Source organism: Saccopteryx bilineata, chromosome 2 (assembly GCF_036850765.1).
Source record: "Saccopteryx bilineata isolate mSacBil1 chromosome 2, mSacBil1_pri_phased_curated, whole genome shotgun sequence".
Taxonomy (NCBI): domain Eukaryota; kingdom Metazoa; phylum Chordata; class Mammalia; order Chiroptera; family Emballonuridae; genus Saccopteryx; species Saccopteryx bilineata.
Genome location: NC_089491.1, coordinates 738,208 through 760,090, shown reverse-complemented (window position 1 = coordinate 760,090; position 21,883 = coordinate 738,208). Strand labels below are relative to the sequence as shown.

The window sequence follows — 21,883 nt, the reverse complement described above, 5'->3', positions numbered from 1 at the left end:
GGGACAAGATGCAAACTTTGGCAGAGTTTTAATGGCAAAGTTGGTTGCAGAGGCAATGCCACACACATGGGGGCCAGAAGCTGTGATGGGTGAGGGGCCAGAAGGGGACAGGGCAGGGCCGGGTCCCTGAAGCAGCAGCGCGAGGACCGGCAGGCGGCTGGTGGTGGCGGGCGGGCGGGCACTACATGATGGAGCAGGCTGACAGCGGGTTCCGCACGTGGCAAGTACACGCAGCCCCACAGTACTGCCGGAAGGTCTGGTAGCAGCTGCCCTCGGGCTCTCCCCCCCACTGACCACCGGACGGGGCGGTCAGTGCCTCGGGTGGCAAGCGGCTCAAGATGGACGTGTTGACAGCCAGCGCGGCCAGGCCGTAGTCGGTGAAGAGCACAGTCTCACGGCGGCAGGTGGGGCAGGAGATGAACTTGTACTTGGGGCAGGACTCGTAGAGGATCTGCAAGCACTGCTCACACACAGAGTGCAGGCAGGACAGCACGCGAGGCCGCCGCTGGGTGACGTTGTACGTGTGCCCGCAGGTGGGGCACTCCAGGGGCTCCCCCACCGCCGGCGACGGCCCTGCAGGGGGCCCCGAGGAGGCGGTGGGGCCAGGCCGGATCACGTACTGATTCACGATGACCTCGTCCACGGGCGCCACGCGGGGGAAGCCCAGCTCCGCGCTGCCCTTGCGGGGCCGCCGCGGCAGGGGTGGCGTGCGGGGTGCCCCTTCCAAGGCAGGCATGTCCCCTCCACATGCCTGGTTGACGATGATCTCCGTGTCTGAGGGCCAGGCGCGCTTGGGTGCCAGAGCTGGGGTGGGCCGGGGTGCAGGTGGGAAGCAAGGGGCGGCCGCCTGCAGCTCGGGGAACTTCTCAGGGTGGACAATCTTCATGGCCTCCATCTTGAGGATGACATGGGGGCCCTTCAGGCAGGACATTAGGAGGCCCGGCCAGCCACTGCCCGCCTCGGGCCCAGGGTCAGCCGGCATCCGGCTGTCTCCAGTCAGACGGGGTGTTAAGGTGGGAGGGGGCGTTGGGTGGGGCCGGGGAGGAGGAGCAGGGGCAGCATCCTGGTCCCGCCAGGCCTGGTGGGGACCCCGGCCACCCCGAGGAGCAGCTGGTGAGAGCTGGGGGGGCAGGGCCCCTCCCAGTGGCCACAGTGGCTTCTCTGGTCCAGTCCTAGGAGGAGGAGGAAGGGGCGGAGGAGGCGGAGGGAGGCAGGGGCAGGGGGGTGTGGGAGGCTGCCCTGGGCTGGAGGCCTGGCCCAGGGGCTCACCCAGGGTCTCTGGCTGCTGAGGCTGGCCAGGGGGTTTGGGGGGGGCTCCCCCTGCAGCCGAGGTCAGCAGTGCCCGGGCTGGGACATCCGGGCAGGCAGGGGCTAGGTGGGCCCCATGGCTCCAGGGCAGGGTGCCCAGGGAAGGCAGCTAGCCTGCGCCCTCGGTGCGGGCGGACCCCGGCCGCGGGCTCGGCGGTGGCGGGAGCAGTGAAGAGGCCTGGACCAGGCCCGAGCTGCAGGTGAGAGACAGCGTGAGGGCAGCACCCGGACCCACTCTTACCCCCACCTTCGCCCTCGCCCTGCACAAAAGACCGGGGCGCCCGACCTCTGACCCTGACCCTCGCTGGACTCGGAACCCAGCCCCCTCCCCGGTCCCCGCCCCCGGGGTCCGACCCCAGCCGGGGCGGAGAGGAGCGGCGAGTAGCGACCCCGCGGCCGTCCCGCCCCGCCCGCGCTCACCTGCCCCAGCCTGGCGTCCCCGAGCCGCGCGCCGCCGCCGCAGAGGTTGTCTCAAAGGCAGGCCCGGATGCGGCGCCCGCGCCTCGGCCCGGCGGCTCCTGCGGCTCCAGCGGCGACCTGGAGCGATGGCGCGACCACGGCGGTTCCCGGGGCGCGGGTTGCAGGACGCGGTGCGCGGGGCGCGGGCTCAGCGCGGCGCGGCGCAGCGCGGCGGCGGCAGGTGCGTGCGAAGCGTGGCGCGCTCTGCGGCGGAGGCGCGGGGACCGCAGTGCGCGCGGCGCCCGCCCGCGCCCGCAGCGCCACCCCCTGCCTGGGGACCCGCGCGGGGTCCGCGGGGCGGGGCCAGTCTCTCGGCTGCCCCTTGATCAACAGAGGGCCTGGCACCCGCCCTCGGGGTCGCCTATTGCCCCCAGACCGCGTGCGGGTGGGGACTCCCGCGTCGCCCCTCCTCCAGTCCCCTGTCAACCCCGTCAACCCCGTCCCGCCTGGCTGACCCTGGGTCCTAGTCAAGCTCCCCCCCCCCCCAAATAATTCTGGAAAGGAAATATTTTCGCAGTCCGAAGGTTCATAGTGCCAGAGCCAAGAGGTGGTCCCAGGAAAGCTTATTCCCAGGGCTCTACCTTGGGGCTACCTGTGTCCTGCCCCAGAGTCAGGGTCCCGGCTTATTTTTCCACTCAGCCCCCAGTGGGAATGCCTCCGGAGTTTTCCGGCTCGCAGGTGCACCCAGACTCTGCCCAGCGTTGGGAGGCTTAATGTGACTCTAAGAGGGTTTGCAGGGTGGGCAAACAGGTATCAGAGGAGTGGACTGACGGACAGTTGTTGGAGAAGGCCCCCAGGATGGTTAGACAGATGGGTGGGGTGAGGGGTATTTCAAAGGTCTGACAGCTGGACAAGCCACTGTGGGGCAGCAGCCCACAGAGGACACGCACCTAGCCAGGGTGGGGTGGCCATTTCCGGCATCCTATCAGGTCAGCACGTGCCCAGCTGTCACACAGTTGAGTGCTAACCAAACCCCACCCCATTCCTTTCTGCTTCCTCTTTCAGCCAGGCTCCTGTTCCCCTGGGATATAACCTCTGCCCTCAGGTGACAGGGTGGGCAAAGGACATAATGGCAACTAAAGGGCAGGGGACAAGGACTGTGGGAGCCTGGAGTGCCGTCCCCAGCCCTGCCACAGCCACCACGTAGCGTGCTTGCAGTCTGGACAGTCCGCGTCCCTTCAGGCCACAGCCCCCTCTGCACAAGCCAGACTGCACCTGTAGTCCCCGGTCCCCGCAGGGCAACAGAGCCCAGAGAGGTCTGTGTTCCCGGTGAGAGAGCCCTCTTGGGCAAAATAGGCTGAAGAAGAGTCCTTGGGCCCGTGTGTGGCCCCAGGCTAGTGTGTGGGCCTCAGTTTCTTTGGTCAGCAGGAGCAGGTGTGAGAGGTACGCAAGTGAGCAGGTGCCTGGTGGGAGGGGCAGTGAGGGCCTATGGGCCTTAGCATTAAGCGGGGGGGACAACTGAGGCAGCCCCGGCCAGTGGACATCGGAGAGCCCAGCCTCAGCCGAGGGTCCTCACGTCTCACCCGCTCACCCAATAGACGCGCCAACAAGGAGCCGCCAGGCCCCGCCCCTCCCTGGGGCCCCGCCCCCTCCCAGCGCCCCGCCCCCGGAGCCCGCGGCGGTCCGCGCCCCGCGAGCTCCGCGGTTTAGAGATGGGGCGGCCCAAGCCGGGTTCCGGACGGTCCGAAGCCAGCCGACCCCGAGCCGGGTCTTTAGGGAAACCCTCGAGCGCGGAGGCTTCTGGGGAATCAAGTTCCCACAGGCCGCCTCGGGCCTGTTTCGCGCATGCGGCAGTGCCGCCTCGCCTCGCAGCGAGGGGCGGAGTCTGCAGGAACCCGGGCGGGCTTCACGGCGCCTGCGCAGAGGCCCTCTGTTGTGGCCTTCTAAGTTCAAGGCCTCTGGCTCAGTTCCCCCTCCTGAATCGGATGTCGCATCGGTAGAACTCGTGTTCGGACTGGTCCGACCGGCCCCACGCATGCCACCCGGGTCACCCTGGTCTCTGGGCCACGTCTGATTGGATCCCGCCCTTCCTGGAGGTTCCCCCTGAGCCTCAAGAACTGGGAATCCGGTGACACCCAGGGGGAGCTCGCCAGTGTGTTGACAAGTGTTGACATCTGTTGCCACCTCCATACGCGGCCAGCCTGTGTGTTAGGTGTTAAGTGCCACCTTCCAGATGAAGGTGGGAGAGGGTTTGAAGGCCAAGGATGAGGACACTGGAGGCGAGTCCGGAGGCCCCAGAGCCCACCAATCAGAGAAAAACTGTTTTCAGAAATGAGCTAGAAATGTCACCTGTTAGAAGCGCGCGCGTCGCCAGTTGTAAGATGTTTTATCAGCTGAAGTGTGTAAATCAATTTTTTATCAATTAAAAAAATTTTTTAAAAGGGCCAGCCTCGCCTGACCAGGTGGTGGCACAGTGGATAGAGCGTCGGACTGGGATGTGGAGGACCCAGGTCTGAGACCCCGAGGTCGCCAGCTTGAGTGTGGGCTCATCTGGTTTGAGCAAAAGCTCACCAGCTTGGACCCAAGGTCGCTGGCTCCAGCAAGGGGTTACTCGGTCTGCTGAAGGCCCGCAGTCAAGGCACATATGAGAAAGCAATCAATGAACAACTAAGGCAGGGGTCCCCAAACTACGGCCTGTGGTCCACATGCGGCCCCCTGAGGCCATTTATCCGGCCCCCGGCCGCACTTCTGGAAGGGCACCTCTTTCATTGGTGGTCAGTGAGAGGAGCATAGTTCCCATTGAAATATTGGTCAGTTTGTCGATTTAAATTGACTTGTTCTTTATTTTAAATATTGTATTTGTTCCCGTTTTGTTTTTTTACTTTAAAATAAGATACGTGCAGTGTGCATAGGAATTTGTTCATAGTTTTTTTTATAGTCTGGCCCTCCAACGGTCTGAGGGACAGTGAACTGGCCCCCTGTGTAAAAAGTTTGGGGACCCCTGAACTAAAGTGTCTCAACGAAAAACCGATGATTGATGCTTCTCACCTCTCTCTGTTCCTGTCTGTCTGTCCCTATCTATCCCTCCCTCTGACTCTCTTTCTGTCTCTGTAAAAAAAATAAAAAAACATTTAAAAGGGCAAGCCTCTGATCCCTGACCAGGCGGTGGCGCAGTGGATTCAGCATCCACCTGGGACGCTGAGGACCCAGGTTTGGAACCCCAAGGTCGCGCCGGCTTGAACTCAGGCTCAACAACTTGAGTGCGGGGTCACCAGCTTGAGCGTGGGACCATTGAAATGATCCGAAGGTCGCTGGCTGGAGCCCAAAGGTTGCTGGTGTGAAGCCTAAGGTTGCTGGCTTGAGTCAAGGTCACTGGCTTGAGCAAGGGGTCACTGGCTCAGCTGGAGCCATCCCCCCTCACCCCACCTCCCTGCCATCAAGGCACGAATGAAAAGCAACCAATGAACAACTAAAGTGACGCAACGAAAAACTGATGATTGATGCTTCTCATCTCTCTCTCTCTCTCTCTCTCTCTCTCTCTCTCTCTGAGACATCCATGCTCTCAAACATCTCCATCTCTGTCTACCAGGCAGAGGCTGTGGATTGCAATGAGAATCCCTGCCCTCTGCCACAAAGCAAGGGCTCTGGAGGTGTATGAGTGATGGCTAGGTCCCCAGATCACCTTCAGGCTGGCATCTGAGGGCCTGACCCCAGTCTTCCTTCCTGCCCTCCTTCCTGGACCTAGAAACATTTCTGGAACGTGTCTAAGCTGAGTCACCGAGGCTGGCAGTGTCCCCTCAGAGCCCAGGCCATGGCCACCACCCACCTGAGAAGGAAGGGTGGGTGGCCTGGGATCTTGGGAACCCCGTTTTTTTTTTGTCCCGCCCATGGCCCCGCCTTTCCCCAGGAGGGAAAAGGCTGCTGCCAGTAGCTCAGCTCACAGGCACTGGGACCTGACCCAAAGGACGAGAGGACGGACTGCCATTGCCACTGCAGGTGGGTGCTGGGCCTTCCCCGCACTGGGGCTCCCCCGTAGGACCCGCTCAGCGGCACCTCCAGACTCCTCCACCCAGTGCCACCCAGGCACTGCCACTCAGGGAAGGGCAAGACGCCTGGGGGGACAGCTGGGAGACTGGCCCTCACCGTCCCTCGCACCTGTCGCACCCCCCAGGCACACACACACACACAGACACCCTGGCGTCTCCGCAGCCTGGCTTTTCCTGGGGTGGGCACTTTCTTGGGCTGCAACTCTTCCACTTCACGGAGCCAGCAGTTTCCTCTGCCCATCTCTGTTAGGCCGGACCATGGACCCCTATGAGATGGTCGTCAAGAATCCGTACGCCCACATCAGCATCCCCCGGGCTCACCTGCGGCCTGACCTGGAACGGCAGCTGGAGGGGACGCCCTCCTCCTCGGAGCTGCAGTCTCTGCCTGTGGGTTCCTGCAGCCCTGAGCCCACCCGCCTCCTGCAGCCCACTGAGGAGACAGCATGGCCCAAGGGCGCCAAGGGCGCCAAGGGGGCCAAGGGGGCCAAGGGCGCCAAGGGGGCTATTCCCGTCCAGGGGCAGCAGACCTGGCAGCAGCCTGGCAACCCCTACGGGAGTGGGCAGCGTCCAGCAGGACTGACCTACACTGGCCTGCCGCCCATTGGGCGCGGCGACGACATCGCCCACCATTGCTGTTGCTGTCCCTGCTGCTCCTGTTGCCACTGCCCTCGCTTCTGTCGCTGCCACAGCTGCTGCTGCGTGGTCTCCTAGCCCAGCCCCTGCTGGGCCGTGGGCCTGCCCAGGACCCGCACGCAGAGCAGGCCCCAGGACTCTCTGCTCAGGCAGCCACCGCAGTGCATGAACGTTTGGGGCGGCCACTGGGCCATCGTCCCCCACCCCCACCCCTAGACAAGAATATCTATGTGCCAAGGAGGCCAACAGCTCAGTTGGGGGCCCTTGAAAAGGAGCCCTGGGTGCTGGCCATGGTGGTAGCTTGGGGACACCCTTAAACCACCTGCCTCAGGGCCCAGGGCTGAGGTAATAAAGCAGAGTGTGCTGTGTTCAGGTGATTCCTTTGGGGAGGGCACCCTGGCTCTGTGGGACATCTGGAGGTCGGGAAGCCACTGTTGTGGTTCTCTGACCTGCACTGCCGGTCCCAGGCCTGCCCAGAGGCTGGGCAGGAAAAGTTGGAGTGTGCCCCTGCCCTGGCCAGGCCTGGCTTCAAGCCGGGAGCCACGTCCGTCTGTGGGTCCAACAGCAGGATGTTGTGCGTGGAACCTGGGGTGTGGAGCCCCAAGAAAGGCCTCCAGGAGGAGGATTGGATTGGTAGGAAGGTGGTGGGTGAGACTGGTGTTGGCAGGTTTCTGGGAGTGGGAGCGGCAGCGGCCAGGACCGAGCCCTGCTCACCAATGTGAGTCACCGCCCTACCTCAGCTGGGACATTCTTCTGGCTTCCCATGAAGCATTCAGTCCCTGAACATCTGCTGTGTGATGCCAGGCCTTGCTGTTCAGCCCTGTCCAAACCCCCAGGGCCTGGGCTTTCCTGGAGGGCCCCAAAGGCAAAGGCGGCCTGGGCTAGGGGAGGCCCCTCGGAATTCCCGGCTCCTGCCGTGTGCAGCACAGCACGCCTGCTCGGGGGGCCGTGCAGGGAGCTCAGCTGCTAAGCAGGCATTGCCTCACTGCTGGGGTGAGGCCGGGATGCCGGGGGTGAGGAGTCAGCAGAGGCCAGCACTGGGAATCCTGACATTTCCGGGGCTGGGCAGAGGTGGCCGAAGGAGGAAGTCGAGCTGGCCTTGCAGGACAGACAGGTCCTGGGGCCAGCCCTCCCCTGACCCACAGTAACTGGCCACATGGCAGGACCGGTCTCTGGGCGTGGACAGACACATCATTGGTCTGACAGTGCAGGGACTCGGGAGTGCCAGGCTCCTGGCCCCTGCCCCATGGCCAGCCCGCACCACGGGATGACCCCACCCAGGCCAGCCACAGAAACCTGTTAGATCAATCCAAGAGGCTGCAAACTGTCCTGGTAGTGGGAGCAAGGAGGGTCCCCTCCGGCATCTGGCTACTTCACAGCCAGGTGGAGAGGGTCCTGGGGGTCCTGACCCTGTCCTGACCCTTCTCCTACACACTTTCATTTTGCTGTGCCTGTGCCCCAGTCACTGAGCTGGCCCCAGGAGGAGGTGGCTCTGATGGGAGTGTGTCCAGGGCTGCCCATGATGCCTTGTGCCTGAGAGAGCTTCTGGGTGGTCCATGTGTGTGCACGGGGATCCCCACATCTATGCTTGAGTGCCTCCTTGGGGCCTTTCAGGGCTGGCCACCGCCCTATGATGAAGGCAAGGATGAAGGCACTGGGGCAAATCAACATGGACCCTCACACTGTGGTTGAGCTGGGGAGGAGCAGGTCCCTCAGGGCTCTGAGCCAGTGGGAGTCCTGGAAGGCTTCCTGGAGGAAGCAATGCTTGAACTGAGATGAATAACAGGCATCACCCAGGTTAAGACCAGAAAGCTTTTCTTGAATGGGAGAGAGGGCGTACGACAGTGGGGACACAGGAGAGAGTTTGAGACTGGGGGTGGGGGGAGGGTCTGGGAGGATGAGGAGGAAAGATGAGCCAGAAGGAACAGGCTTGGGTGGGGGATCAGTGGAGCCCAGTCTGGACACGAAGGGGGTGGGGTGGGGCGGAGTGGGGAGGCACTGGTGGATCCAGTTGCAAGTGCTTTGTGGCTGAAAGGGGAGCCTGCCCGCCTGCAGCCACCACCTGCCTCCCTGCTGACTCGGGCTCGGCCAGTAACGTGAGCCCCAGGGAAGGAGCTGCAGGGCGCCCTGGGTCCCCCCACCCCTGGCCACCCTCTGGCTGGGCAGAGCCACCCAGCAGAGCGAATGCAGGTAAGAGAGGCCTGGGCTCAGGCAGGCTGGGGTGGGTGAGGGCTTGAGGCAGAGCAGGAAAGCCATGGAGAAAGATCCCACAGCTGGACAGGATGCTGTCCCACAGGGCCCCGGCTGTGCCCAAACCCTGGCATCCACAGAGGCCCGGGTTCCTGTCCTCTGGGGTGGACTCCTGGTGCCAGGACCCTGACCATGCAAGGGAGTGGAAGAGGTGGGTGGGGCCGGCTGCAGCTCCTTGCACCCCTTCCCCAGGATGCTGCAGCCAGAGGTTCCTCAGGCCTCCGCGGAGGGGACAGCTGCCGGGATCAGGCGCGGCGATTGCATCATCTGCTACTCCGCTTACGACCTCACCGCGCATTTACCCCGCCGCCTGTACTGCGGCCACACCTTCTGCCAGGCGTGCGTGCGGCGGCTGGACATGCCAGCCCATGAGCAACGCTGGATCCCCTGCCCGCAGTGCCGCCAGAGCACGCCCACACCCCGTGGAGGGGTGGCCATGCTGGATCTCGACCTGGCCGCCTTCCTGGCTATCAAAGCTGAGCGGGAGCCGTCTCGTGTGGAGCCCCGGTCTCATATGCCCGTCAAAGGCAGCGTGCCTATCACTCGGCAACCAGCTGTGTTCTGCCCCACGTTGGGCCCCCAGCCCCACTTCCCGCAACCCGGGTGCTGCTGCTGGGGCTGCGGCCACCTCTGCTGGAACCCCCCGAGCAGCCCCGAGGTCTGAGCTCTGGCAGCCGCAGCTCCTTGGGCAGGGAAGTGGCCGCTGCCAGTGTGCCTACCTGCCTCGGAACCTCTGAGGCAGAGCAGGCCCAGAACAGCCTGGGGACAGAGCATCCTGGGTGCCGCCCCCCGCCCCCCATGGACAGCCCCGCTGCCGCGGCCTAAGATTAGAGATTGTACCCACAGTACTGCGAGACTCTGCAGGGTCCTGGGGGACCCCCTGCCAGATCTGGCCGAGATTCCCAGGCCCCATGCTAGCCCGTGTGCAGACCAGGGGCACTATCGTCTGAGTCATCTGTAAGCCCCGTTCCAGGCCTAGACTCAGCTTAGAGCATGAACCCTACAAGGGTCTGGTGGCTCGTCTCCAGGACCCGGCCAAGGCAGTTCCCGGTCCTGCTGGAGCGGGTCTCTCTGTCCCTGTGAAACATCGGAGAGGTCTGAGCCTCTCCGTGGAGGCGTGGGGGCCGGCTGCCTCCTGAATCCAAGGTCTGAGCCTCTCCGTGGAGGCGTGGGGGCCGGCTGCCTCCTGAATCCGAGGTCTGAGCCTCTCCTTGGAGGCGTGGGGGCCGGCTGCCTCCTGAATCCTGGCCTGCAAGGCCGTCCCTGTGGAGTTCTTTCCCTCAACAAAGCTCACTGAGCCCCCACTGTGTGTCGGGTGGTGTTCCGGAAGGGTCCCCTGCAAGCATCAAGTCACTGCTAGGACAAGTGTCCAAGGAGAGGGTCAGCTCTAGGCTCAGAGAGGGTGGAACCCACCCGAGGTCTCACAGCTCAGCAGGGCTAAGCCCACACCGGGCCCTTTCCTGGTCCTCAGCTTCCTTCTGCCTCCCAGTGGCCAAGACACAGACCCTTGGGAGGGGCCACAGCAGGTGTTGGAGGCTAAGGGCACAGACGCCTCTCCGGTTAGGTTGCAATATTCCCACCACCACCCCACCCGGGGAAGGGAGCTGTGTGACTCGGGAGCCCCTGGGAGGGACTGCTGGACCAGCCCTGAGTGGCAGGGAGAGGGAGGGACCAGGGAATTTGCTGAAAGGACACTCAGAAACCTTTTCCTTTCCTGGGGCAAAGTCCCCTAGGCACACAGGGATTGGTGGGCATCGAACAGGGTGCTGGAGTCAGCAGGCCCCCTGGGGAGACCAGGGCTGAGGGGGGAAGGGCTGCTCTTCTTCCCAGCACCCTAGGAGCAGGCAGGGGAGCGACCTCAAGCAGGGGCACCCCACAACAGATGGGGTCCATCGAGGCTCAGCTGTGGAGATAGCAGGGTGGGCCCCTCCTCCTGGTCCAGGTGGGGCCGGGGGGGATGCTGGTGGCAGTGCAGCCTGTACTGGGGGGCCCGCCCTCCTGCCATTTGCAGATGAAGGCCCCACCCCCTCAACTGTTGCAGCCTGCAGGGCGCTGTGCTCGGCCCTGAATGGAACCCAGGTCTAAACGGGATGACCTCAGGGACTGGTGGTCCCCTTCCCGCCGGTCCAGTCCAAAGGGTCTCCCTCCAGCCATCTGCCAGGCCAGGGACAACCAGACTCACCTAAGGACTGCAGAGATTCAGACAGATTTCCCAAGAGTCCCCCAGGCATGCCGCCCTACCCTGGGCAGGCAGCATGCCGTCCGGCATGGTGTTATAAAGGCCCCTGCTGGTGGAAGTCCAGCACTCAGGGGCCAGTGCCCAGCCTTGCAATGCCCTTGGCCTAGCTAGCTCAGGGTCTGGAGCACCTGTCTGAGGGTGACCGTGGGACCGAGACAGGGCAGGTGCCCGGGGCTCTGACGGGGACTCCTGTGGGCCTTGCTCCTGGGTAAACATTAATGGGGATCAGTACACAACGGGTCATGTGTGCATCGGACGGATCTTTGACCCACAGCTGCTCCCGCCCTGTGTCTCCTCCCCGCAGGTGCCCCCTTACGACCCACACAGGTAGGAGCTTCGAGAACCAGGAGGAGGCCCAGGGACACTGGGGCCAGGGCTGGGTGACTTCCGGGCCCAGGGCGTAACCGCCACCCCTCCCAGGACAAGGAGAGACCAGCCTATGGGCCAGCAGGAGGGAGGGTGACAGAAAGCCTCCCAGAATCAGGCCCTGGAGGACAGGGAAAGAGTGGAGGCAGAGCACTCCATGGGGGCTGCAGACCCGTTAGGCTGAGGACAGGAACCCTGAGCTCGAGGGGAGCACCTCAGCTCCGTGCCCTGCCCCCCTGCCCCGGGGGTGCGGCCCTTATCAAGCGGAGACGGCACCATTTGGTATCAAATGCCAAAGTCTAAGCCGGGACCATCTGCAATGGCCCCGATGACATCTGATAGAAGAGGTCCCCGGGTTCCAGGTTCCCAGGCACTTCCGGCCAGTGCCTCACTCAGCACTTACGCCCTGGGCCACCCACGAGGCCTGCTTCTTAGCCAGGACCAGCGAGGGAGCCAGGCAGCCAGGGCCCCCTCAGCTCTGCCCCTGAAACTGGACTGCGCTTGCCTGACAGCCGTCTGAGGTCACTAGAGCCATACTCCGCGGATAGGAGGAGGAGGAGGTCACCGAGGCCGGCAGGGGGTGGGGAGGGGGGGGGAGGACAGCCTCTGAGGTTAGGGGAACCAGGGACCTGGCGGGGCAAGGAGGAGGAGAGGTGTCTGACCTGCCCCACCACCCCACCCTACAGATCCAGGTTTGGGCCTAGGTCTGTCCCTGCCCAAAATCCATGCCGAGTTCCCTCACTGGTGGCCAGGTCAACCCTTCTGCTCTGGACACGGTTGGCCTGGTGGACCAGAGTCTAGGAAATGCAGGTATCAGGAACCCAGTCCTCGACCCCTTGCTCTGGGTGGCTGGGGAGGGGGCTCCCGACAGCTCTTGTCAGAGCTAGATCAGTTGGCGGCCCCCTTCCCTCCCACTTCCTGCTTCAGCCCCTTACCCCAAGCCCCTGGGCCACGGTCCTCCCCCACTCCCTTATGCCCTACCTGGGGGTGTCCAGGAAACTTGACCCCGACCCCTACAGGGTCCTCCAGTTCTGCCCCTGCCTTGGAAGAGGGGGACATGGACCCCTGGGCCCTCCCTCAGCTGAAGGACACTGGCCAGTCTTGGAAAGGTAGGTCTGGAGGCGCCCGGGAACCGGCCAAATGGGGCTCTGACTCCTCAGGTTCTGAGCGTGGAGGGGGTCCCTGGGGAGAGAGAGCAGGGAGGGGGTCTGCCCCAACAGGGAACCAACTCACCACGAAGACCACTATCCGGGGACCCTTGTCTTTGTCCTTCTGCTCAGCGGCCTGCCCTGCCTAGCCTGCCCCTCCTCCCCCTCCTGCTGGCAGGCTTCTGGGAGGCCCCAGGGGCTATCTGCTTGGCCATTCAGCAAAGAAGCAGAGGAGGGGAACCCAGGGCCTGCCCTGGGGGGGGGGAGGCAGACTGGCAGGGCAGGGGGGGTCGGGCTGGCTGAGAAAAGCCCTGCGTGTGTCCTCAGAGCTCAGCACGGCCGGCAGGTTGCTGAGGGTACTCATCGGCTTCCTCAAGGTCTGTGGGCTCCTGGGCAACCTCTACCTCTTCATCTGCTCCCTGGACATCCTCAGTTCTGCCTTCCAGCTGCTGGGCAGTGAGTGACCAGCTCGGTGGGCCGGGGCAGGGAGGCAGCCAGGCTTCATGGCCTCAGTGCACCTCCCTCCCGGCTCTAGGTAAGGTGGCTGGGGACATCTTTAAGGACAACGTAGTGCTCTCCAACCCTGTGGCTGGACTGGTCATCGGGGTGCTGGTCACGATACTCGTGCAGAGCTCCAGCACATCTTCCTCCATTGTGGTCAGCATGGTGGCCTCCAAGTGTAAGTGCCCCCCACCCCCATCCTGGGCCAGTGGTGGGCGGGTGGGGCACAGGAGGCTGACGCGGCACACCCCCACAGTGCTGACCGTCCGGGCGTCCGTGCCCATCATCATGGGCGTCAACGTGGGCACGTCCATCACCAGCACCCTGGTCTCTATGGCGCAGTCGGGCGATCGGGATGAGTTTCGGAGGTGAGTGGCAGGGAGGGCGGGGGGCCCTCAAGGCCGGAAGCGGAGCGACCGACCCCTTTCTGCTCCACGTGGCCACAGGGCCTTCGGTGGCTCCGCCGTGCACAGCATCTTCAACTGGCTCACGGTGCTGATCCTGCTGCCCCTGGAGAGTGCGGCGGGCTTGCTGGAGAAGCTCAGTGCCCTGGCTCTGGACACCACCAGCCTGCAGCCCGGGGGGCGCACGCCCGACATCCTCAAGGTGCTGACACAGCCGCTCACGCACCTTATTGTGCAGGTGAGGAGGGTGGCTGCCCCGGGGGCCCCCGCCTGCCCCGGCCTGGGCAGAGGGGTCAGAGGAGAAGGGTCTGGGCCCCGCCATGGTCTGAGCTCCGGGCGACTTCCTGAGAGTGCGGCACAAGGTCACCTCCCTCCCTTCTGTCACAGCTAGATGCCGAGGTGATTACCAGCAGTGCCACGGGCAATGCCACCAACAGCAGCCTCATCAAGCGGTGGTGTGGCACCAGGGCAGAGATGGTGAGGCACCTCTCACCGCCACCCTCCAACCTTGCTGAATTGCCCGCTCCCGCTGGCTCTGAGCCTGTCCTGAGCCGGCCCTGCCTGTCCCCCCCCGCCAGACCCCAGGGAACAGCAGCGACTGTGTGAACACCTCCGGCCCCTGCCCCGTGATGAATGGCTCGGCCACCATGGAGCAGCTGCCCTGTGAGGCCCAGCACCTGCCCCCCCCCCCAGACCCACCACCCACCCCACCCTACACAATGACAATTGCTCCGCTGCTCACCCACGCTGCCCTGCCACCAGGCCACCACCTGTTCGCGGGCACAGGGCTCACAGACCTGGCTGTGGGCTTCATCCTGCTGGCTGGCTCCCTGCTTGTCCTCTGCACCTGCCTGGTCCTCATCGTCAAACTGCTCAACTCCGTACTGCGTGGCCGCATTGCTGAGGCTGTGCGGACCGTCATCAACGCTGGTGCGTCGAGACACAGGACAGAAGCCGGGGGTGGGGGTGTGGGCAAGGGAGGGAGAGGCCAGGCCAGGGGTGACCCAGCTTCTCCTCCCTTCCCAGACTTCCCCTTCCCATTCAGCTGGCTCAGCGGCTACCTGGCCATCCTGGTGGGCGCTGGCCTGACCTTCGTGCTCCAGAGCAGCAGTGTCTTCACAGCGGCTATTGTGCCGCTCATGGGTGAGTGTGGTAGGCCAGCACCCAGCCCAGCCACGGGGATGTGGGGGCACGGGCTCAAGGCCCCATAGGGACTTTCGTCTCTTCCAGGGGTCGGGGTTATCAGTCTGGAGCGGGCGTACCCCCTCTTACTGGGCTCCAACCTTGGCACCACCACCACGGCTCTGCTGGCTGCCCTGGCCAGCCCCTCAAGTATGCTGCTCAGTGCCCTCCAGGTACGGCCCTCTCTCTCCCCTCTCCCTCTCCCCTCCCTCCTCCCCTCTCCTGGGCCCCCCAGTCCCGTTGCATCAAGCCCTGCAGACAGGAAGTGCAAGACCTGCCCCAGGCTAGCCGTGGCTCAAGCTCTTCTGGGACCCACCTCCAAGGGCCTGCTCGGATAAGCTGCTCCATCTCCTTGGACCCCAGAGATCCTGTGGACATCTCTGGGATCCCCCCAGTCCCCCCTGCAGCTTTGTGTGATCCAGAGGTGCCCTCCGCACCTTCTCATCCTGTGCGCCTGGCTGTGTGTTCCTTCCAGGCCTCCTGGCCCTGGGGGGGCCTAGAGCCCCTTTCTTCTTACTACCTCCAGGATACTGTCCCCCACCTGTCACCTAAACTCAACTGGTCCCTACTGGACAACACGTGGTGTTCCTGCCAAGGTCTGCCTTCCCTGTGCTGGGCAGGGCATGCCTCAGGAAGCTTGTCCTTAGCCCCTCAGAGCTGTGCCCTGCACCCCATCCCATCCAGTTCTGTTTATTCTTGGGAGTCCATGGCTCTGGCTGAGCATCCCTCCTCTACCGCCTCTGCCCGGGTGCCCAGACAGGTGCAGCTGCCAACAGCCCAGTCTTGCTGCTGCCCACAGGAAGAGAGAAGGCTGAGCCCTGGCCAGTTTTCACCTGTTCATTCAGACCTTCCCAGTGCAGGGCCCTGCTCCACTTTCCTCCAGGAAGCCCGCCAGACTGAGCCCACCAGCACCAATTCCTCAAGTCCAGCAGCCCCTGGATGGAGGAGGTGTTTCCTCCACGTGGGGTCCTGCAGCTCCTCCCCACAGGAGCTAGGCCAGAGTCCGGGGCTGGGTGGCCAAGCCCATTGAGGGATGAGAAGGAGCAGGGTCACTAGGCATGAGGCAGGCTAAGCCAGCCCCAGGGGGGAAGAGAGTCAGATCCATGGGGTTGTTGATGATGCCGCCGTTATCCCCAAAGCGAAGGGGCAGTGCAGGAAGAGCACGCCCACACCTGGCCGGAATCTGCCCTCCCAGGTGGCCTGTCTCAGCCAATGAGCAGGACCCCAGACTGACTTTGGACTTAGCACCCTTTCTGCCAGCCAGGGTGGGGAGGGTCAAGGCAACCTGAGGGGCCCAAGGGACCCTGTGTCAATGCCACCCCACCCTCCAGGTTGCCCTCATCCACTTCTTCTTCAATGTGGCCGGCATCCTGCTGTGGTACGTGGTGCCTGTCCTGCGGCTGCCCATCCCACTGGCCAAACGCTTCGGGGACCTGACCGCTCGCTACCGCTGGGTGGCGGTCGCCTACCTACTGCTCAGCTTCCTGCTGCTACCCCTGGCCACCTTCGGGCTCTCCCTGGCGGGGAACACGGTCCTGGCCGCGGTCGGGGGGCCGCTGGTGGCGCTGGTGCTCCTCGTCATCCTGATCAACGTCCTGCAGCGGCGGCGGCCAGCCTGGCTGCCCCGCCCTCTGCGGTCCTGGGCCTGGCTGCCCCTCTGGCTCCACTCTCTGGAGCCCTGGGACCGCCTGGTGAGCCGCTGCTGTCCCTGCAGAGCCTGCAGCTCCCCTCCTGCCACCGCAAAGGAGGCCCACTGCTACGAGAACCCCGAGGTCTTGGCCTCCCAGCAGTTGTGAGGGGTGGGCGTCCCCGCCCCCCACTGAGCTCTGGGGACCCTCGCTGGGGGGACCCCAGGAGTAGTGGACTTTTGAGTCAGAGGGGCTCTTCTTAGCAAATAAACGAAGCTGTGACCCAGATGTGGGTGTTCTTGACTCCCGGACACTCACTCACTGCCCGGGGATCCCCCCACCTTTCCTTGGGGTTGGAGTAACGCCTTGGCTGCCCTCTAGCGGACACTCGGGGGTCTGCAGCGACCTTGCGTGGGAGCTGACCGCCCCCGCGGGTGTGGACACACAGATGACCCCTGAGCCCCAGGCTGGAATTCTTGTTTGTTTGTTTTTTCCCCGCGGACAGAAGGCACCAAGCGGCGGTTGGGAGCGTGGAGACTTCCCGAAGTCGAAATCTGGGGACTGGGGAGCCTGAACGCGGCTGGGTCCTTCCTGGTGGGTGCCGGGAGAAACGGCCGGTTCCCACGCCCGGATGCCCGGAGGATACGTGCGCGAGCAGCCCTTCCGCCGTCCAGCCCCACGGTGGTTGGTCGGCCTGGAGGGTGCCACGCGACTGAGGCTCAGCAAGTGTGTGTGTGTGGGGGGGGTGAGATAAGGGGTCGGGGGACCCCGAAGCGCCTCTTCTGCCCCTTCTCCCTTCTGCTATTTCTTCCTCTCTCCAGGCCGGGCAGGGAGCAGGGCTGGCGGGGGCGGCGGGAGAGCCGGCGCTTGGGTCCCTGGGCACCCTGGACTGCCTAGCGGGCTGCCAGGCTTGCTCAGCCCCGGAGACCTACCAGGAAGCTGGTGCTGCAGCTGCCCCAGGCGCCGCCCGCACCTGGAGCCCACGCGCGAGCCCCGCCTAGTCCCCGGGCTGCGTGCGAGGCGGGCAAAGCCCTCCCGCCAGGTTGAGCGTGCAGTCCCACTCGTCTTGGGGTGGCACCTGCAGGCAAGGAGAGGGCTCCGGCCCCCCGGCCCCTCCCTGCCGTGGCGCTTTGGGTTTCCACACAGGAAGGTTGGTCTGCGCCAGCCAGTAACCAGACACCAGGGAAGCTGCCTGGGGCCTCTTTCTCCTCCAACCCAGGGCTGCTGCCCACAACCCCAGCCCAGCCCAGCCCAGCCCGACCCTCCACGCCACCAACTAGAAAAGAAAGCTTCAGCGAATTCAGTCTCTCTCCCTGTCCTCATGCCCTGAGAGGGGCCAGAGAACAGCACTGGCCAGGAGTCTGGTGTGCCATCTATTTCCAAAGTCAGCTGCGGCAGCGGGTCAGATGGACTGGGAGAGGTGGGAGTGGTCCGGAAGACGGAAGGGTAGCCCAGGGTCCATTGTTACGTACTGTCCAGTCTTCCCCTGTCCATCAGGTTCCCTCTGCCTCCCCCACCCCATGTCCCCAGGCCCTCTGTCCATTACCATCCCTGTGAACCCCAAGACGCCCCTTCCCCCAATCAGCTCCTGGGCCTCCTGAGCCAGGGTTCACCAAGGGAACTAACCTCTGTTCTGGGAGCCATGAAGGACCTGGTGGGAGCAAAACCCCTGGCCTCTGTTGACCACAGGCCATGGCACGTGTGGTATGCCGGGTCACCCCAGCTTGGGTTCCCCCCACTTATGTGACCCTGGACACTCGTTTGGGTCTGACATCAGCCTCATGGTCCCTGCAATGGAAGTTCCCTGGGGAGGGGCTAGTCTGGCCAGTTCCCTGGGGAGATTGGGAAGTCAGCAAGAGGGAAGAAAGTACCCCATGCACCTCTCCTTCCGGGGCGGGTGAGGCCGCCCACAAAGGCTGGCCACCAGGTCCTTTGAGGCCACAAATGACTGTCTGCCTGCTGCCCAGCTTAGAGGTAACACACCCTCCCACTGGGACCGTAGCCACTAGTAAACAAAGCCATCCTTGTGGATGTGTCTGCAACAGCTGCTGGCCGCAGCACGAGGGCCGGGAGTCCAGCACTCCCACGGCCCTGCTTGGGCTTCCCTGTGCCCTCTCCGCTGGCCTCCCACCTGGCCACAGACCACTGCTGACCCACTGCTCCACACTGTGGCAGGAACACCCCTGGCTGAGGGGAGGGACCTACAGGGCCTCTCCCGCCCAGCTCTGTGCAGCAGCAGCAGCCATAGTATTTAGGCTTCGGCCTAAGACCCACAGAGAGGGTCCCGCTGTCTTGTTGCCGGCCAGTGTCCACCACTGCCGGGGCAGTGGGAGGGGCAAGGTAGACACAGGGATCTCGAGGGCTCCCAGTTAGGTGAGCGACTCAACCTGTTTTGCTCCGCTAAAGTGGGGGTGCCGTGCTGAACGGCCAGCCCTTTTGGGCACTGGTCTCAGGAAGCAGGGGCCTTTTCCAGTGGGGGGTCTTGGGCTACACAGCCTGGGTGGGAGAGAGGGCTTTGACTAACATCTCAAATGGCAACATTGGCAGGGCTTTGTTTGCATGGCTCACTGGGAGGGGGGGGTCCAAGCTTCTCCCTTTTTCAGCGATTTGTGACAACTCTCCTATGAGGCTCAATGGCCTCCCTGCTGCAGCACCAGGGCCTGGTCACAGCTGCTTGGGCAGCTAAGCTAGCTACTTTATAGGTCACTGTGAGGACCCAGCATGACAGGTGGTAACCCCGCATACCCCACATGCCATGGCCTCTGGTCAACAGAGGCCGGGCCCTCCTTCTTCGCCGTTTTGTGGGAGACAGGGCTGGTGGTACCCAAGGCCCTGCTGGACTGCAATCCTGAGGAGTGAGCTGCAGACCACTCTCCAGGGCATACAAAGGCTCACCTGTATCCAGTGTGCTGCTTGTCCCAACAGCTTACCCACAGAGGCAGCTGCTGCGATGACATGCTGTAATAATGCCCCAGGTTGCCGCAGTACCCTGCCTGGTACTCTGGATCACAGGCCAAGAGAACTCATTCCCTCCAGAAAGAGGAGAACAAGGTATTGCCTGCCACACCCTCACTTTGAGAGACAAAGGAGGGTAAGAAGTGTCCCAAGAAAACCAGAATCAAGAAAAGTCCAGTGCCTGACCAGGTGGTGGCGCAGTGGATGGAGCGTCGGACTGGGATGCGGAGGACCCAGGTTCGAGACCCCGAGGTCGCCAGCTTGAGCGTGGGCTCATCTGGTTTGAGCAAAGCTCACCAGCTTGGACCCAAGGTTGCTGGCTTAAGCAAGGGGTTACTGGGTCTGCTGTAGCCCCAGTCAAGGCACATATAAGAGAGCAATCAGTGAACAACTAGGGTGTCGCAACGGAAAGCTGATGATTGATGCTTCTCATCTCTCTTTGTTCCTGTCTGTCTGTTCCTATCTATCCCTCTCTGTCTCTAAAAAAAAAAAAAAAAAGAAAGAAAGAAAAAGAAAAGTCCAGTGGCCAGGGCCAGGAAGACTATCCAGTACAGACCCCAGATTGTGACCTATCTGTAAAGCCAGTAGCTGCGGCCACCATCACAGCCGCCTGGCCCATGCAGGTTCACATTTGATTTGGACAGACGGTAATGAAACAACGGAGCCAAGAACTGGTGGGCCATTAGCTTTAATCCTAGCTCACATCTGGTGGGTGAGAAATACACACAGTGGGAAAACACTTCCCTTTCCATTCAGGGCTCCCAAAGCCACTGACTTATCCGAGTTTCCTAAATCAAAGGTTTCTACCTCACCAGCCTTATTCACCTCTGTTCCCTATCTCCTTCTCTCTGCACAAACTGGCTTCTCCTTCAGCATTCCGCCATCTTGGCTGCTTCTCCTCTCCTCCACGTAGCCTTTCTCTGCTCTCCTTTTATAGTGTAGAAATCAAAACCCTTAAGCCAATATACAAATAAGTCCCTAATACAAAGTCACTTATCTGAGGCATAATGGGATTCCTCATAAGAGTGCACCACCCCACATCATGCAACAGTCAAGGGTGTGGGGAAAAGCTTAGTCTTAAAACTAAGCCTTAAGCTACAACATCCCTGCCTGCTTTACAGCCTGTCCCCCACACCCAATGCAAACTATAAGCGAGCAAACATATATATCATATTTACAAACTTATCTGACCAACACTATCCTTTGTAAAATGTTACAAAATTTTATAATGCAAGCGTACTGTTGGTTAAGGCAATATATTAAAGGTGCAATCACTCCTTCATAAGTTTCGCCCCCCCATCACCCCCAAACATAGCCCAGACATGGTGATCCATGGCTGTGTTGCCAACGAAAACAGTGCCAGAATGTTACCCATGATTGGAATCAGACCAGACCTTGTTCAGCAACCTTGAGTTCTGGCTAAGAATGAATTCAAAGTCAAGAGTTGAAGTATAGAAGAAAAGGAAGAAAAGAGGGAAGGGAGGGAGGGAAAGGAGAAAGGAAGAAAGAAAGTCAGAGGTAGAAGTGGACTGTAGAACAAATGGCCCAAGAAGCAAGTTACAGAGGCAAACGCAAGGCCCGTTGGAGCTTGGGAGAAAGGAAAACGCCTGGGGGAAGGGAGTGGGGTAAAGGCGTGGTAGGCATAGTAGGCGTGCTCCTGCTCAAGAGGCAGCCACACTTGAGGTCCCAACGGAGGATCTTAATAGAATATTCATCAGCTTTCCAAGAGAGTCCTTTCAGGGGTCATTAGTCAGTGTAGCAGGTCCTGGTTGTCAGCCATAGCTCCCGGTGTCAGCCATGGCATCGTTTGTCTGGTTTTGCTGCTTTCCTGGGCCTGGAGCTGAAACACAACCGAGGCCCAGATGTATTTAATCTCACCTTCCTGGGGGGCTGCTTATTCTCTGACCCCCTTGTTTGCCCCCCCCCCCCTCGAAGGGGGTCTAACCCGCATGACTAGCAACATGCTAGGGAGGAAAAGCTACCCTGGGGGAGAGAGGTCCTTGTTTTCCCAGTTTGGCATGTTGCTAGGCACCCGGGCTTTCCTCCCAGCAGGCGTTCTGTACCTGGCCTCGGCTCGGCTCAGGTCTAACTGCCGACCACAGTTGAGGCAACAGGGCCAGGAGCCTGCAGATGGGGGCCGCCCACACCAAGGGAGGTCTGGGCACCGCCCTTGTCTCCATAGCGCTGGCAGCGCTGGGGCCCAGGCACCAGGGCGACGGGAGCCGGGCCAGCGCCGTCTCCACAACAAGCTCAAGGCTGCAGGGCCAGGGACCCGGCTGGCCCCCCTTCCCCGAGCTCCCGCCCAGGTGCAGTGGCCCACGCGCTTCCTCACCTGCCCGCCACCCCCCACGGGCGCGCGGAACCCAGGAGGGGGGCGCCCTGAGCTCCAGACCTCTACGTATGGTTGTGGGGGAGGGCCTATACTCCACACATAGGCCGGACCCGGAGCCGCGGACTCTAAGCCTCCAAGCCCTTGTGAGTCTCTGTGAATGGCCTCGCGCCCCTCCTCTGTTCCGAGACCCCCGCAGGGTGGCCACGGTCACGCGCGCCCGCCCCCGTTTCGCGACGATCCAAGGCAGCGGCCTCTCCTATAAAGGCGCTCGCCCACCGGGACTGCGGGGACGCGGGCACGCTTGCTCGCAGCGGCACCCACCCACAGCCTCGCGGGTCCGAGGCCCCACGCGCACCGCAGCCCCCCCCGCGCGCGCGCGCGCGCCCGAGGCACTGCGGCGGTTACCAGGACGCTGGCCCCGCGCAGCCAATAGCGCCAGCCTGTCGGCGTGCTTTTCGGAGCCAGCCAATGAGGGGACAAATCAATCATTTG

The 21,883-nt window shown here is 62.8% G+C and overlaps 4 protein-coding genes and 1 long non-coding RNA gene across 13 annotated transcripts; 3 read left to right on the top strand and 2 right to left on the bottom strand.

Annotated features, from left to right (window-relative positions):
* Window positions 1-4: 4 nt before the first annotated feature.
* Window positions 5-3,261, bottom strand: RNF208 (ring finger protein 208). Its single transcript, XM_066255629.1, has 2 exons — window positions 1,729-3,261; window positions 5-1,502 (listed from the first exon to the last, which is right to left on the bottom strand). Exon 2 carries the CDS (start codon window positions 980-982, stop codon window positions 182-184), a length of 801 nt encoding a protein of 266 aa, XP_066111726.1. The 5' UTR covers window positions 983-1,502; window positions 1,729-3,261; the 3' UTR covers window positions 5-181.
* Window positions 3,262-5,584: 2,323 nt separating this feature from the next.
* Window positions 5,585-6,754, top strand: CYSRT1 (cysteine rich tail 1). Its single transcript, XM_066255620.1, has 2 exons — window positions 5,585-5,703; window positions 6,004-6,754. Exons 1-2 carry the CDS (start codon window positions 5,595-5,597, stop codon window positions 6,462-6,464), a joined length of 570 nt encoding a protein of 189 aa, XP_066111717.1. The 5' UTR covers window positions 5,585-5,594; the 3' UTR covers window positions 6,465-6,754.
* A 1,574-nt stretch (window positions 6,755-8,328) lies between these two features.
* On the top strand, window positions 8,329-11,009 carry RNF224 (ring finger protein 224). The gene is made up of 2 exons (XM_066255619.1): window positions 8,329-8,576; window positions 8,829-11,009. Exon 2 carries the CDS (start codon window positions 8,830-8,832, stop codon window positions 9,298-9,300), a length of 471 nt encoding a protein of 156 aa, XP_066111716.1. The 5' UTR covers window positions 8,329-8,576; window position 8,829; the 3' UTR covers window positions 9,301-11,009.
* A 97-nt stretch (window positions 11,010-11,106) lies between these two features.
* Window positions 11,107-16,388, top strand: SLC34A3 (solute carrier family 34 member 3). 8 transcript variants are annotated; one of them, XM_066255610.1, is made up of 13 exons: window positions 11,118-11,202; window positions 11,928-12,047; window positions 12,261-12,350; window positions 12,717-12,845; window positions 12,925-13,068; window positions 13,147-13,258; window positions 13,337-13,532; window positions 13,682-13,771; window positions 13,873-13,957; window positions 14,057-14,224; window positions 14,321-14,437; window positions 14,525-14,649; window positions 15,808-16,388. In XM_066255610.1, exons 1-13 carry the CDS (start codon window positions 11,118-11,120, stop codon window positions 16,270-16,272), a joined length of 1,926 nt encoding a protein of 641 aa, XP_066111707.1. In that variant the 3' UTR covers window positions 16,273-16,388. The 8 variants fall into 8 exon arrangements, with proteins under 8 accessions (XP_066111712.1, XP_066111707.1, XP_066111714.1 ...); XM_066255617.1 differs by having other exon boundaries at window positions 11,128-11,202; window positions 11,928-12,051; XM_066255613.1 differs by having other exon boundaries at window positions 11,128-11,202; window positions 11,928-12,051; window positions 12,237-12,350.
* Window positions 16,389-19,731: 3,343 nt separating this feature from the next.
* LOC136322702 (uncharacterized) lies at window positions 19,732-21,768 on the bottom strand. Of its 2 annotated transcripts, none has more exons than XR_010728853.1 (2): window positions 21,392-21,768; window positions 19,732-20,899 (listed from the first exon to the last, which is right to left on the bottom strand). It is a non-coding gene; the product is annotated as an uncharacterized lncRNA (long non-coding RNA). The 2 variants fall into 2 exon arrangements; XR_010728852.1 differs by having other exon boundaries at window positions 21,452-21,768.
* Between the last annotated feature and the right edge of the window lie 115 nt (window positions 21,769-21,883).

Coding starts and splice junctions, on each gene's coding strand:
- RNF208 (XM_066255629.1), bottom strand. CDS start 982: ATGCCGGCTGACCCTGGGCCCGAGGCGGGCAGTGGCTGGCCGGGCCTC.
- CYSRT1 (XM_066255620.1), top strand. CDS start 5,595: ATGGCCCCGCCTTTCCCCAGGAGGGAAAAGGCTGCTGCCAGTAGCTCA. Junction 5,704..6,003: donor GACTGCCATTGCCACTGCAG/GTGGGTGCTGGG, acceptor CATCTCTGTTAG/GCCGGACCATGGACCCCTAT.
- RNF224 (XM_066255619.1), top strand. CDS start 8,830: ATGCTGCAGCCAGAGGTTCCTCAGGCCTCCGCGGAGGGGACAGCTGCC.
- SLC34A3 (XM_066255610.1), top strand. CDS start 11,118: ATGTGTGCATCGGACGGATCTTTGACCCACAGCTGCTCCCGCCCTGTG. Junction 13,259..13,336: donor GATCGGGATGAGTTTCGGAG/GTGAGTGGCAGG, acceptor ACGTGGCCACAG/GGCCTTCGGTGGCTCCGCCG. Junction 14,438..14,524: donor GGCTATTGTGCCGCTCATGG/GTGAGTGTGGTA, acceptor CGTCTCTTCCAG/GGGTCGGGGTTATCAGTCTG.